The sequence below is a fragment of the Crocuta crocuta genome, unplaced genomic scaffold, assembly GCF_008692635.1.
Source record: "Crocuta crocuta isolate KB4526 unplaced genomic scaffold, BGI_CrCroc_1.0 scaffold70, whole genome shotgun sequence".
Taxonomy (NCBI): Eukaryota; Metazoa; Chordata; class Mammalia; order Carnivora; family Hyaenidae; genus Crocuta; species Crocuta crocuta.
Genome location: NW_027528417.1, coordinates 965,599 through 979,767, shown reverse-complemented (window position 1 = coordinate 979,767; position 14,169 = coordinate 965,599). Strand labels below are relative to the sequence as shown.

At 46.4% G+C, this 14,169-nt stretch overlaps 1 protein-coding gene and 1 non-coding gene across 2 annotated transcripts in view; both read right to left on the bottom strand.

Annotated features, from left to right (window-relative positions):
* Positions 1-14,169, bottom strand: part of TRANK1 (tetratricopeptide repeat and ankyrin repeat containing 1) — a 73,402-nt gene that overhangs the window by 47,814 nt on the left and 11,419 nt on the right. The window contains exons 5-8 of the mRNA XM_077754258.1: positions 12,839-12,922; positions 12,460-12,598; positions 10,941-11,075; positions 3,676-3,846 (exon numbers count right to left, since the gene is read on the bottom strand). Coding sequence (XP_077610384.1) covers positions 3,676-3,846; positions 10,941-11,075; positions 12,460-12,598; positions 12,839-12,922 — 529 coding nt within the window. The remainder of the gene's footprint in view (positions 1-3,675; positions 3,847-10,940; positions 11,076-12,459; positions 12,599-12,838; positions 12,923-14,169) is intronic.
* Positions 6,321-6,405, bottom strand: TRNAQ-UUG (transfer RNA glutamine (anticodon UUG)). The gene has a single exon. It is a non-coding gene; the product is annotated as a tRNA-Gln (tRNA).

The window sequence follows — 14,169 nt, the reverse complement described above, 5'->3', positions numbered from 1 at the left end:
TAACGTAATATGCAGTAAGCTTACCAATGTAGGCTGTAGGTTTCACGGCATCCACGGCCATCACAAACTACCCAGGGAGCCAAATGGCAGGCTTGGAACGAGGCACATTCCTCTTGAATGTGCTTTTCTCCCCGCGAGAGCATAGTTGAATTCTAATAAGTAAAAAGGGAGCCGGCCGCTATTCTACTGAATCTCCTCTCCCAGCCCAAAACCTGGGCCACACATTCAGTTGGTGAAGGCGGAGAGAGAGAAAAGAAGAACAAGACCCTGTCGCAGAAACTGAGATGTTTTTAGGATTAACAGGTATTCAAAGATTCCATTATACAAAAAAAAAAAAAACCCTGAAAAAATCAAAACTCTAAAAACTAAACAAAAATGAATGACTTATGCTAACGTCTATAACACTGAATATAGCATACGTATACATATATACAGCATTCTAAGAATTAAGGTTAGGATTAATTGCAAACACAAAATTAAATCTAAGTGAAAAATCGGCAAGTGAATGAGCCATTTTCTACCATCAATGGGTGGTCCTTTTTTGTTGTTATTTTAAAACCTGGAAATTTCACTGGCAAAGAAATCTGTTTGGTTAGCTTCAATTTCTCACACAGTAGAAACCATCCCGAGGCTGAGATTACAGACATGAAACTCTCAGGAAAGCAGTCCACGATGATGTGTTAATTACACCACCTCACAGAAGAAATCGCAAGTCCTTAACATAGAGGCCATTTAAAAACGAAACCAGATACGTCACAGCTTTAAAAGATCATTTATGACAATCAGAGGACTCTGCAGATACACTTCTGCCCCCTCATTCCCACGATCTCATGGAAACAACAGAAGATATTTTAAACAAGTAAATGAAAATAGAAACATAGATGGGGAAATGAGGGACACAGAGATGTTAGAAGACAAGCAGCTTCTTCTACACATAAAACCTTCCAGGCCCTGTGGGGCGCCTGGGGGACTCAGTCGGTTAAGCGTCCGACTTCGGCTCAGGTCATGATCTTGCGGTCCGTGGGTTCAAGCCCCGCATGGGGTTCTGTGCTGACAGCTCAGTACCTGTGGCCCGTTTCAGATTCTGTGCTTCGCCCTCTCTCTGTCCCTCCCCTGCTCACACTCTGTCTCTCCCTGTCTCAAAAATAAACAAACATTAAAAAAAATTTTTTTTTTAACCTTCCAGACCCTGGCAATTGGGATGATCCCTGCCTGTCCCACTCCCTTCCGCTCCAATACACACACACCCAACGGGCTTCCTTCAACTTGTCACCACTCCAGGGGGGTGGGGCAGTGTTTCTGGAGGAAACACATCCAGATAACTTCAGTAAACACACACTAACCATCTATTAAGTGTTAATCAGTCTAGTCCATTTGTGCACAAAAACCATCCAAAGATCATAAGATGGTTAAGGAAGAGCAGTAGCAGAGCGCCTGGGTGGCTCAGTCACCTAAGTGTTGGACTTCCATTCAGGTCATGATCTCATGGTTCATGAGTTCAAGCCCTGCTTCAGGCTCTGTGCTGACGGCTCAGAGCCTGGAGCCTGCTTTGGATTCTGTGTCTCCCTCTCTCTCTGCCCCTCCCCTGCTCGCGTGCTCTGTCTCTCTCTCTCTCTCTTAAAAAATAAACATTAAAATTTTTTTTTAATTTAAAAAAAAAGGAAGAGCAACAGCACAAAAGAGAGATAAGAAAATGAATCTACTAGCCTCCAAAGAAACAAATAATTAGAGAAGAGAGGAGAGTGTCCTTTTAGAAAAGAAATTCTTGTCATTTTTTTTAACATTTATTTTTAAGAGGGGGGTGGGGAGGGGCAGGGGGGTTGGGCAGAGGAATCAAAGCGGGCTCTGCGCTGTCAGCACAGAGCCTGATGCAGGGCTCGAACTCATGAGCCGTGAGATCATGAACCGTGAGCCGAAGATACGTAACCAACTGAGCCCCCCAGGTGCCCTGAGATCCTCAATATTCTTAAAAGAGTGTGAAGCAAGCACGAGCTGCCGTGGATAAGAAAGAACCAGAGTTCTTAGAAATTAAAACTGAGTTTCCAAATTAAAAAATGCAAAGGGCAAGCTGAGTTATGAAAGAAACGCTGTAGACCTAGTTAAAGATCTGGGAAGAAAAAGTACCTAGAAAACATTCCGGAAGCGTAGACAGACGTGTTATAAATCCAGAAAGCTCAGCCGTCTCATGGTAGCAGCAAAAGGGCAGCAGAAGGGACCAAAGGATAGAACATCAATTTCCCTGAGCTGAAAACGTGAGATTGCAAGGGGCCAATGAGAGCCAAGTGGGGAAGATGACAAAGGACCCGCGCCTACGAACATCCCAGGGGCGTTTCCAAACTCGGAGGACAGAGAAAATCCTAGACGGGAAAGTAACTGAGACTGGCATCAGAATTCGAATCGGTAGCAGACGGAGGCTAGAATACAATGACACAGTTTCCTCCAAGTTGTGAGGAAGTTGTTTGCAGATTAGTCTCCCGATCTCCGGTCCCACGCACTGTGCGACACACCAGACACGGTTGTCCTCACACCAACACACCACCAGTTGTGAAACACACTCCAATCTTGTGTTAAAATATGGGGGGGGGGCCTGCTATTTAGAATCGATCAAACACAACGCCTGTATTCAAAAATACAATGTCTACATTCAACCAATATAAGGACAACATAAAGACATTGTCAAAAACTCCCTGAATCTACGAGCCACGTCTCCTCCAGGGAGAAGTTCCTGAAGTAGGTAACCTAGCAGATCAAGAGAGATCTAAACAGACAAGAGACACAGAGTCATACGTAAGTGCAAGAACTAAAAGAAGCATGGGGGGAGGGGAGAGAGAGACGGAGATGGAGATAGAGATGGAGATAGAGAGATGCATGCTGGGGCTAAAGTCTAAATAGGGTCCAAATGGTATCTATGGAGGTCCAGTCTAAATAAGGTCCAAATGGTATATACACATAGTAATATAAAGGTTTCATTAGACTGGGATGCTTAAATAGTATCACACTTAAAGAGCAAAGTTTTCAGGACGTTTGGTGACTCTTTACTGAGGCTTCAGCTAGGCTACCAGGGGCCGAACAGAATTTACATAATCATTTACATAATCATACTACCGTGTAGATGCCATTTATTAGAATTCCATTTCTAAAATTCGTCTGTGGATGAAGCACAGAAAACTCAGAGGCAAAGAACAGAATGTAAACGCCACATATGACATCACTAGGCAAGATTCGACAATTAGAGCCAACTTGTTGCATGTCATTGGATACAGCAGCCCGTCAATAGGTGCTGTCCCAAGCTGATAAGCCATATCTATTTCAGAGATAGGAATGTATTTTAAATTGTTGGCTGTAGTTGCTTCTGGGGAGTAGGCTTGATTTTTATTATCTCCTGTTTCGTATGAAATTTTTTTTCTTTTTTTACCATGTGAATGCATGGAAAGAAAGAAAAAAATCACCTATCCCACCCAGAGGCGGACCTGGCAAAGTTATCAGAATGTCATAGACACTCTCTAAATAATGAGATGTCTTATTCTATCTTTCCAAAAAGGCAAACAAGTTTTCCAAAGATCGGGGGTCACTTCCACCTTTATACACTGAGAAAGTATAATCCGATTCGCATCTGATAGCCCAGAACCGGTGCCGGCACCCCCTCCAGAAAAGTTACCTCTCCAGAAGCTGTACCTGCTAAGTCCTTGGAACATGCGGCCAGCTTCTCCAAGTGACTGTTGATCTTCTCGATGGCTTTGAAGTTCTTATTCCTCTTCAGGACATCCATGGCGGAGCGGGACTGTCGATCCAGCAAGGCGGGGTCGGCCCCGAAGCGCAGGAGCATCTGCACATCCTCGGTCTGTCCTAGAGCAGGCCACAACGAGAAGGGGGGGATGTCGAGGCTCCTTCCATAAGGAGACGTCCCCATGAGTGCTCTTCCTCCCAGCTCCCTGCCCGGGCGGCCCGGGGCGAGCAGGCAATGCCCCTCTGCTCCCAGACTCTTAACTGCCGGCCTTGGGCAATCCACCCAACTCCCAGAAGCCAGAAGTCCTGTGCGGAGTGGGCAGGACAATAGCTTCCAAGAGGTTCCCAAGTGCGCTCCCCTCTACCTTTCTCCCTCTCCTTGGCAACAAGCAAGGAGAGGGGGAATCTGGTTACTAAGCAACAGTTACAGCTGTAAGGATAACAGCAAGCGGGGACTTCAGATTTCTTTATTCCCTAGAGAGGAAACAGACTATTCTTCCAGAAGGGGGAAAAAAAAAAGAAAAGAAAAGAAAGAAAGCTCGTCTGGGGTTAGGAGAAGAAAGTGGCGATTGCTTTCGCGTCAGGGTCTTTTTGTTGTCTGTTTCCTCCCTCCCAGCCCCCACCCCTGGCTGCGGCTCCGTTCGCTGCTGTGACATATTTGCCAAGCACCGAGGTGTCTCTGCGACCACAGATGCAACACTTCTCCGAATGGAACAGGTGTGTCCCTGGGGGTACGGAGGCTTAAGCAAATCAATGCCTGACCCCCACCTTCCGAACCCAGGCTTTCCCCAAATTCGCCGCCTGGACAAGGCATCTACACAGGTATCGTCTTGTTCATGGAGCACCCTTTGCCCGCGTCCCCAGTCACAACTGGCCTTCTCCTGTTTACAAAAGTGAGACACAACTCAAAAGTCAAACTTCTTACCCATCCAGTACCTCCCTGGGGCGGGCAGGATTCTAAGACACACCCCCCACCCCCCCACTGCAGCCTCAGTGACACAATCGATTAGCATGCGGTACTTACAAGATAGCCCTGAAGATTCCCAACACCTGCCGCACACACACCTCCCCCAGTGATTCAATCAAAAATGAATCTATGGGGCGCCTAGGTGGCTTAGTCGGTTGAGCGACCGACTTCGGCTCAGGTCATGATCTCGCAGTTTGTGAGTTCAAGCCCCTTGTCAGGGTCTGTGCCGACAGCTCAGAGCCTGGAGCCTGCTTTGGATTCTGGGTCACCCTCTCTCTCTGCCCCTCCCCTACTTCCTCTCTGTCTCTGTCTCTGTCTGTCTGTCTGTCTCTGAAAAATAAATAAACATTAAAAAATTAAAAAAACAATCTAAATGTGATAAGACTGCACATGTAATTAAGGTCCCAAAGCAGTTGATCTTAAGATGGGGAGATTACACATGTGGAACAGGAGAAACTTAACACAGGACCATGGGGAAGGGGGAGCGGAAGGAGAAAAAAATAGTTGAGAGGGAGGGAGGCAAACCATAAGAGACTCTTAAATACTGAGAACACACTGAGGGCTGATGCGGGTGGGGGTGAGGGAAAGGGGGAGATGGGCATGGGGGAAGGCACTCGTTGGGATGAGCACTGGGTGTTATATGGAAACCAACTTGGCGATAAACTATAAAAGAAAATAAAGAAAGGGGCGCCTGGGTGGCTTAGTCGGTTAAGCATCCGACTTTCGCTTAGGTCATGATCTCGCGGTTTGTGGGTTCGAGCCCCGCGTCGGGGTCTGTGCTGGCTGCCAGCTCAGAGCCTGGAGCCTGTTTCAGTCTGTGACTCCCTCTCTCTCTGACCCTCCCCTGCTCACGCTCTCTCTCTCTCTCTCCTAGAAATAAATAAAACATTAAAAAAAAATAAAGAAAATAAAGAAAAAAGAAAAATGTTAAAAAAAAAAAAAAGATGGGGAGATTATCCTGACCTAATCACCTGAACTATAAAGGTCAAAGGTATGCAAGTCAGGAAGAGGGCAAAGATTTAAAATATGAGAGGGGTCTGATGCACAAAGAAAATTCTCCCCTGGTGGCTTTGAAGAGAGAGGGGCCGCGTGACAAAGAATGTGTGGGGTCTGTCGAAGCAGACAGCAGCCTCTGCCTGACAGCCAGCAAGGAATCGAGGACCTCAGTCCTACAACCACAGGGAACTGGATTCTGCCACAACCAGGTGAACTTGACAGAAGGCCCAGAACGCCAGATGGGAACAAAGCCCCTGTCCAATGCCTTGATATCAGCCTCAGGGGGCGCTGAGTAGAAAACTCAGTCACATCCTATCAGACTACTGTCCTTCACAACTGTAAGCTGGTAAGTGGGTGTTGTTTTGAGCCACTACATTTATGGTGATTTGCTACACAGCATAGAGAACTAATTACTAATTCATGTACTGCCCCAAGGAGGTAAAAATTCCTGACCTCCAGACGACCAACTGAAGGGAAAATCAGGTGACTTCCAAGTCTGTTTTATTTATTTATTTAATGTTTATTTATCATCGAGAGACAGAGAGAGAGACAGAGCATGATCATGGGAGTGGCAGAGAGAGAGGGAGACACAGAATATGAAGCAGCTCCAGGCTCTGAGCTGTCAGCACAGAGCCTGACGTGGGGCTCGAACCCACGAACCATGAGATCATGACCTGAGCCAAAGTCAGATGCTTAACCGACTGAGCCACCCAGGCACTCCCACCAATTCTGTTTTAAAAGGAACTACAATCTACTCTTCTCTTACTGCCCTCCAAAATTATTATGTTTATCTTTAATAATTAGTTACAAAAGATTTTAATATAGTTGTTGCTTTGCTAATATCTGTAGTAACAATTTTGCAATAATTCAATCCAGAAAAGAGACTAACCCTAGAGCCTTAAAGCACAGGGAAAATAATTTTTTATTTAAAGCTATATACATATTTTTGTTCCCAAAGAAGATCACTGGATGACTGATAAGACTTTCAAGTATAAATTATATTAGGGTAAACTTCTTTCTGAAAAGAAAGCTGAAGCAATTTGAGCAACAAAATAAATAATGATAGTATTAGATTTTATCCCATGGAATAAATATCCATGAGTCCATATTAAAATACATACATACATACATGAAGGGCTAGTTCTTTATTGCAAAACAATCCCCAGTAATGAATGTAGAAAGAAAGAAGAAAATTAAAAAATCAACATTAACCAAAGGTCACAGTAATGATTGATGCTGACAAGAGCCACCAATGGATACTAAAATTAGTGTGCAAAAGTTGAAAGGGAAATGGTATTGGCATAAACAGTATTTCCCGCACTTCCAAGTATCCCCTACAAGGTATTTAGCAGCTACGAAGAGAAAGATAGTAACTTCACAATGGAGAGACCCCTCAGATCACAACTGAACCAACCAATCAAGGTTAACATCCCAGGACATATTGCCATCACGAGCTCCTTGATTCAATGCTGAGAACACAAAATTATTTCTGTAGAATTCTTACCAAAAATGCCTAACGTTATCCCAATGATGAGAAAACATCAAACAAACTCAAACTGATAGACCGTCTACAAAACAACCGAACAGCACTCCTCAAAAGGGTCAAGGGAACCCCAGGGAATGTCAAAAACTGGGGGATACTAAGGAGCCCCGACCAGGAAGCACGGTGCAGGTGTCCAAACAGAAGAAGGTCATTCGTGAAAAGAGTGGTGAAATTCGCATGAGGTCTGTACATTAGTTCACAGCATTCTAAAAAATTAACTTCCTGCTTTTGATAGTTAAACTCTGACATACAACATGCTAAGATGAAGGGAAGCTGGGGGAGGGCATACAGAAACTCTCTGAACTATCTGTGCATCTTTTCTGTATGTCTAAAATTAGTTCCAATTGAAGATTAAAAATAAAAAGCTGTTCTGATGAAAAAGAGGAAGAGAACGTGGGTAGTGAGAGACAGGTGGATGAAAAAGGAAGAGAAGCATCCCGCAAGAGTCGTGAAGCCTCATTTGGCAGTGCCCGGCGTGGGGGAGGGCAGCCCATGTTCACACCTGCGTGAAGAAAGGAGCCTCTCTTTACTTCACGTGCTTATTCTCCCATGTTCCAGAACGTCAGGAAGATTCTGCATTTATAAGAAATAGTATAAAGTGGTGCTGTTCAAGATGGCCGCCGCGAGGCGCAGATGACTATTGAGCGCTTGGCATGTGGCGAGCCTGCCCTGAGATGTGCCCAAAGAGTGAGGTACCTGCTGGACTTCAAAGACTTAGGGCCAAGCTGAAACACAGAATGTAAAATATTTCCATGATTTTTATGTTCATTGCATGGGGAAATGATCGTATTTTGGATAGGCTGATTACATAACATATGTTACGGAAATTCGTTTCACTTATTTTGTTTTTACTTTTTCATACGGCTACCAGAAAGTTTTAAATGTTAATATGCAGCTCTCATTAGGCTTGTATGGGGCAGTACTCGTGTAAGTCCCAGGAAAAGAAATGCTTGCCAGTTATCACTGCAAACGGTTGGTATCTGCATGCATGTGAAACACCCAACACTGCTCAAATAACCTGGATTTCAGGAGACTTGGAGCTGCATTGCTTTGCAAACTGAGAAGTCCTGTCTGGAAACACTTCTTCTTGGGCATTTTCAGGGCGGCGATGTATAAGCTGAGCGACTGGAGACACAGATGTTAACCATAAATTACCAGGCTAATTATCATTCACTGCAAACCAGCTCACACCAGTCCATGAGGGCCAATGACCAAATGTCTAGAAATGCTACAAGATGATTGACAAATGTAGCCATTTAAACTTACGATAAATAAGTTACATTAAAAACCAAACTCATCACTTCCATGTTATTTTACTACACTTTGCTATTGTCTATGATGAGGTTTCTTTATATCTATCTTAACACATATGTGGGGGGGGGAAATACTATATAAAGTAGGTTAGTGCACATTTCCCTGCCCCAAGGTCAAGGACATCACATTGATACCTGGAAATCCACCACAGGGGGCTCATTTACACCAAGAAAATTGGCAAATACTACAGTTCAGAGCTTTTGTTTTCGAAGACCCAGTTGTCAAACATTAGCCAGGAGACATTGCCTTTAAGAAGGTACAAAAAGGGGTGCCTGGGTGGCTCAGTCCATTAAGCGTCTGACTTCAGCTCAGGTCATGATCTCACAGCTCGTGGGTTCAAGCCCCGCGTTGGGGCTCTGTGCTGACAGTTTGGAGCCTGGAGTCTGCTTTGGATTCTGTCTCCCTCTCTCTCTGTTCTACCCCACTCATACTCTGCATGTGTGTGTCTCTCTCTAATAAATAAACATTAAATTAAAAAAAAAAAGAAGGTACTAAAATATACAGGACACCAGAAAGACAAACAAAAACAAGTGATGGCAAAGATTTAGAAAAATTAGAACCTTTCTGCGTTGCTGGTGAGAATATTATAAGGCGGAGCCACTTTGGGAAACAGTCTGGCAGTTCCTGAAGGGATTAAACATAGATACCATGTGATCTGGGATTACCGCTCCTAGGTATCACCCCGAGAAAAATGAAAATATATTCCAACACAAAAGCATATACACAAAAGTTCACAGCAGCATTATTCCATAATAGCCGAAAAGTAGAAACAAAACAAATGTCCATCCCCCAATAAATGGATAAATAAGATGTGATTTGTCTGCACAATGGGATATTATTTGGTAAGAATAAGGAACAAAGTACTGATACCTGCTACAAGGTGAACCTTGAGAGCACGTTCTATGAAAGAAGCCAGTCACAGGACTGTACGATTCCATCAGTATGAGATGTCCAGAAGGGACAAGTTCACGGGCACGGAAAGTACATTAGTGGTTGCTTAGGGCTGGAGACGTAGGGAGAATAGGGAATGGCTGCTAATGGAGATGATGTGGATGTTTGAAAACTGATTGTGGTAAAGGCTGCATAACGCTGTGAATGTGCTAAAAATAGGGAATTGGACCCTTGAAACAGGTGAATTACACGGCATGTGAATTATATTTCGATAAAGTTCCAAACAGTATCCGGAACACACCCTTTCTCCGTTTCCCCAGACGTGGGGTCCTGGGACGCAGTTTGGTGGGGAATGACATTAGAGAAACCAGCCTCACTGGGCTTCTCGGGGTCGTGCCGAGGAAAGAAGACCACAAACGCGCCAGGAGGTGCCCAACCAGAGCCCTCCGGCTGTGTCTAGTCCACAGGCATGTTTAATGTTGAGCAGACACTTTATAATCATGAGTTGTCTTATTTTTTAAAAATCCATCTTTCCAGGGGGTGCCTGGGTAGCTCAGTCAGCTGAGCGTGTGACTGAGGTCATGATCTCCCGGTTTGTGAGTTCGAGCCCCACGCCGGGCTCACTGCCATCAGCACAGAGCCCGCTTTGGATCTTCTGTCCTGCTCTCTTTCCACCCCTTCCCTGCTTGCGTTCTTTCTCTCAAAAAGAAATAATCTTTAAAAAAAAGATCCATCTTTCTGGGGCACCTGGGTGGCTCAGTTGGTTAAGCATCTGACTCTTGACTTTAGCTTAAGTCATGATCTCATTGTTCGTGGGATCGAGCCCAAATTCGACCTCCCTTCCACTGGGGCTGAGAGTCCATTCCCACTCATGGTCACAGCTACCCTACCATTTTTATAGAAAAAATGTACTGTCCCCATGAGAGTTTCCAAGAAAACAAGAGGCATCAGGGAGCTGGGTGGGAGCGCACAAGGCCTTCCTGTTTCGGAGGCTAACGAGGTCTGTCTACACCAAAAGAATTGGCTTCGTCCTTGCAGGCGCCAGCCTCACTCTCCCTCCTGGCCCGTCTGGCCTCGGCGGGTATGGAGGATGGAATCTCTGTGTTCGACTCCAAGTGGCCACGAAGCAGGGCCATGTCTGTGGCTGGTTCACTAGCACAGATGTGGCCTAAAACTAAGCACTTATCGAAACTACGTGATGGGGAAGGAACAGGGGAGCCAGAAGCCCATATCCTTGAGACACTCAACCCCACAGAAGCCATCGAAGCTGAGAGAGGATGCGGAGCCCAGCCGTTCTTCCTCCTTCCTGCGTACAGCCTGCCCTCCCACTCAGGCTTAATCCCAGACTTTACTTAATTCAAGAATTTACCTTAATTCAAAGTTTAGCCCTCTGAGCCCGTCCCAGGAGGAAATGGGTAAAACGCGTGGCCAGCTACGCAGGCTCCCTCCTGCCTGAAGCCGCCCAGCCCATGGCACCCGCCCCAGCCCGCTGTCGCTGCTTACGTCTGATGAGGTACCCCGGGTGGTGGGTGGCGGCCACGACGTGTAGTACAGTGCAGCCCTCCTCATCCTTCTGGTTGATGCGGCCTTTCCACTCGGGCTTGTGGTCCATTAACCACCTGAAAAGATGGTTTTCCTCTGAAGGGAATTAAAATGAGTTAACGATGTTATTTTCCACATACAGAAAATCAACACAGAGGCACATCAAATAGGGACTCCAACGCACGAGTGCCACTCGCCCCGGACAACAATGGGAGACACAGAGTCTAGAAATTAAAAGGATGAGTTCTGACTTCAGTCAGACGTCCTAGAAGCAGAGCCTGAGGCAAGGGTTCTTGTATGTGGGAGCTGTTGACAGGGAGCTCAGGAGAAAGAGAGTGAGGGAAGCAGGGTGGGGCAGGGAAGGAGGCGAGCAGAGATGTGGTCAGGGGGAGACACAGAATCCGAAGCAGCTCCAGGCTCCGAGCTGTCAGCACAGAGCCTGACGTGGGGCTCGAACCCACGAACTGCGAGATCATGACCTGAGCTGAAGTCGGATGCTTAACTGACTGAGCCACCCAGGTGCCTCGATTTTTTTTAATGTTTATTGCTTCATTTTGAGAATGAGTGCATCTGCATGAGCCCACATCTCAAGCAGGCTCCACGCTCAGCAGGGAGCCCGATGTGGGCTTGATCCCATGACTATGAGATCATAACCTCAAGAGTTGGACAACTCAATTGACTGAGCCACCCAGGCACCCTGATACGACATATATTTAAAAATTATTTTCCTGAGGGTCTGGGTGGCTCAGTCGGTTGAGCATCCGACTTCGGCTCAGCTTATGATCTCACCGTTTGTAGGTTTGAGCCCTGCGTCAGGCTCTGTGCTGACAGCTCAGAGCCTGGAACCTGCTTCGGATTCTGTGTCTCCCTCTCTCTCTGACCCTCCCCCACTCACACTGCCTCTCTCTCGCTCTCAGAAATAAATAAGACATTAAAGAAATTAAAATTAGGGTGTCTGGGTGGCTCAGTTGGTTGAGCATTTGACTTTGGCTCCTGTCACGATCTCATGGTTTCTGACTGCAAACCCAGCATCAGGCTCTGCACTGAGAGCACAGAGCCTGCTTGGGATTCTCTCTCTCTCTCTCTCTCTCTCTCAAAATGAATAAAACTTAAAAAAACAATGCTGTTTGGGGCACCTGGGTGGCTCAGTCAGTTGAGAGTCTGACTCTTGATTTCGGCTGAAATCCCAGGCTCATTGAGTGTGGAGCCTGCTTGGGATTCTCTCTCTCTCTCCCTCTGCCCCTCACCCCCTGCTCGGACTCCCTCTCTCTCTAAAATTTTTTTAAAAAAAGTGTTTCAAAAACAAAAAACAAAAACAGAACAATGCTGTCTCCCTGCTGCCTTTATCATTTGAATAATCGAACCATTTGAATATTCAAATCCTTTGAGTATTGCGCCTTCAAGTGGCTAAATCCTGACTTCTCTTGAGCTCAGAGCTGGGAGGGCGGCTGGGGCGGGGTGTAGACGGAAGAGCACTCACTCGCTTGGATACAGAGCCGCATGAGGGCATGAAGGGGGTAAGGTCCTATCGTCTCGATACTTGCACCGATGCAGATAAGCCACTGCACCAGGCTGGGCACCTGCTCCATCTTCTCGTAAAGTCCAATGAAGACATATTTCTGGGGGGAAAACACACATAGGGAGGATCCTGGAAGTCACTACATCATTATAAACGTCAAACTCCTTCACTCATAAGTTGGGGATCGGCACAACTGGATTCACTGCGGCCCACGCCTGACGTTATTACAAATAACAAATTCACAGTGAGGCGGCTGAAGTCCCCTTACACCAGCAGAGGTCCCAGAGACAAGCCCGAAGTGGCCGGACTTAGCACCATATGTCTCAAGAAGCCACCTTACCTCAAAGAGACTCTTCAGTGATAACTCTGGGACGTGGATATTTCGGGGCAGTCGGTCTTTTCTCGCCGACAGAAGTAAGAATGACTGAGGAGAAGGGAGAAAGAAACACCTGGAATAATAGTGCTCTCCACATAGGTTATTAAAGCAAACGTGACCTTTGGGGTGAAACAAACAAGCAAAAACGGAAACAAAATACCCTCCAGCCCTGTCTTTCTCTCTCTTTTTTTTTAATGTTTATTTGTTTTTAAGAGAGAGAGAGAGCACAGCAGGGGAGGGGCAGAGAGAGATGGGGACAGAGGATGTGAAGTGACCTGTGCTGACAGCAGAGAGCCTGATGCGAGGCTCAGACTCAATAACTGTGTGATGATGACCTGAGCCGAAGTCACATGCTTAAGTCTCAGGGAGCTCGTGGCTGGATTTTAGGGGATTTCCCATGAACCCCCTGAATCTATAGCCCCAACTGTGTGTGTATACAGAGCGAGCCCCATCGATCTCGTTAGGCTTCCCGGGGAATCCTTGAGCTTTCTAAAAATTGAAGAATTCCGGCTTCTGAAGTCATTCGCCCTGCCTGGCTCTAGAGTCCTTATGAACTGCCATAAGGGTGACTTTTCTGGACTTCCCAGCTTTAGAAAGCCCCCCAGACCCTTCCTGACCTAACCTCCCACCCTCGGCCAGCCCTGTTCACCAGCACTGAGAGGCCACCACCGATGACAACGAGTACTCACTGGGCACTTAGCACATTCCAGCTATGATGAGGCTCCGTGAGCTCAATGCCTGGCACATCGTGAGCCCTCGACAAACAACAGCTAATGTTACTATTTGGTGTAAGTTTATAACCTGAAACGTTCAAATGAGGAAATGAGGCTCAGAGGGGAAATACTTAGTCCAAACTAGAAAGTGGAAGATTATGCTTCGAGGAGGCATCTGTGTGACACGGACGCCCAGGCTCGAGGGGCTCTGTGCTCCCCCTTTCTGTGGATTTCCAGCCCTGGGTGTGGCTCCTTCATTGCTACCTGCGGGCAGCGGTCCCTTAAAGCTACACGGAAGCCGTCAGAGCGGCCCAGGCAGGCCTTCTGAGCCCACACTAGCAAATGCAATATAAACAGGATGATATGAGGGCGCCTGGGTGGCTCAGTTGGTTAAGTGTCCGAATCTTGATTCTGGCTCAGGTCATGAGCTCACGGTTTGTGAGTTCGAGTCCTGCATTGGGCTCTACACTAACAGTGCATAGCCTGTTTGGGATTCTCTCTCTCTCTCTCTCTCTCTCTCTCTGCCTTTACCCTGCTCACGCACACTCCCTCTCTCTCTCTCAAAATAAATAAACATTAAAA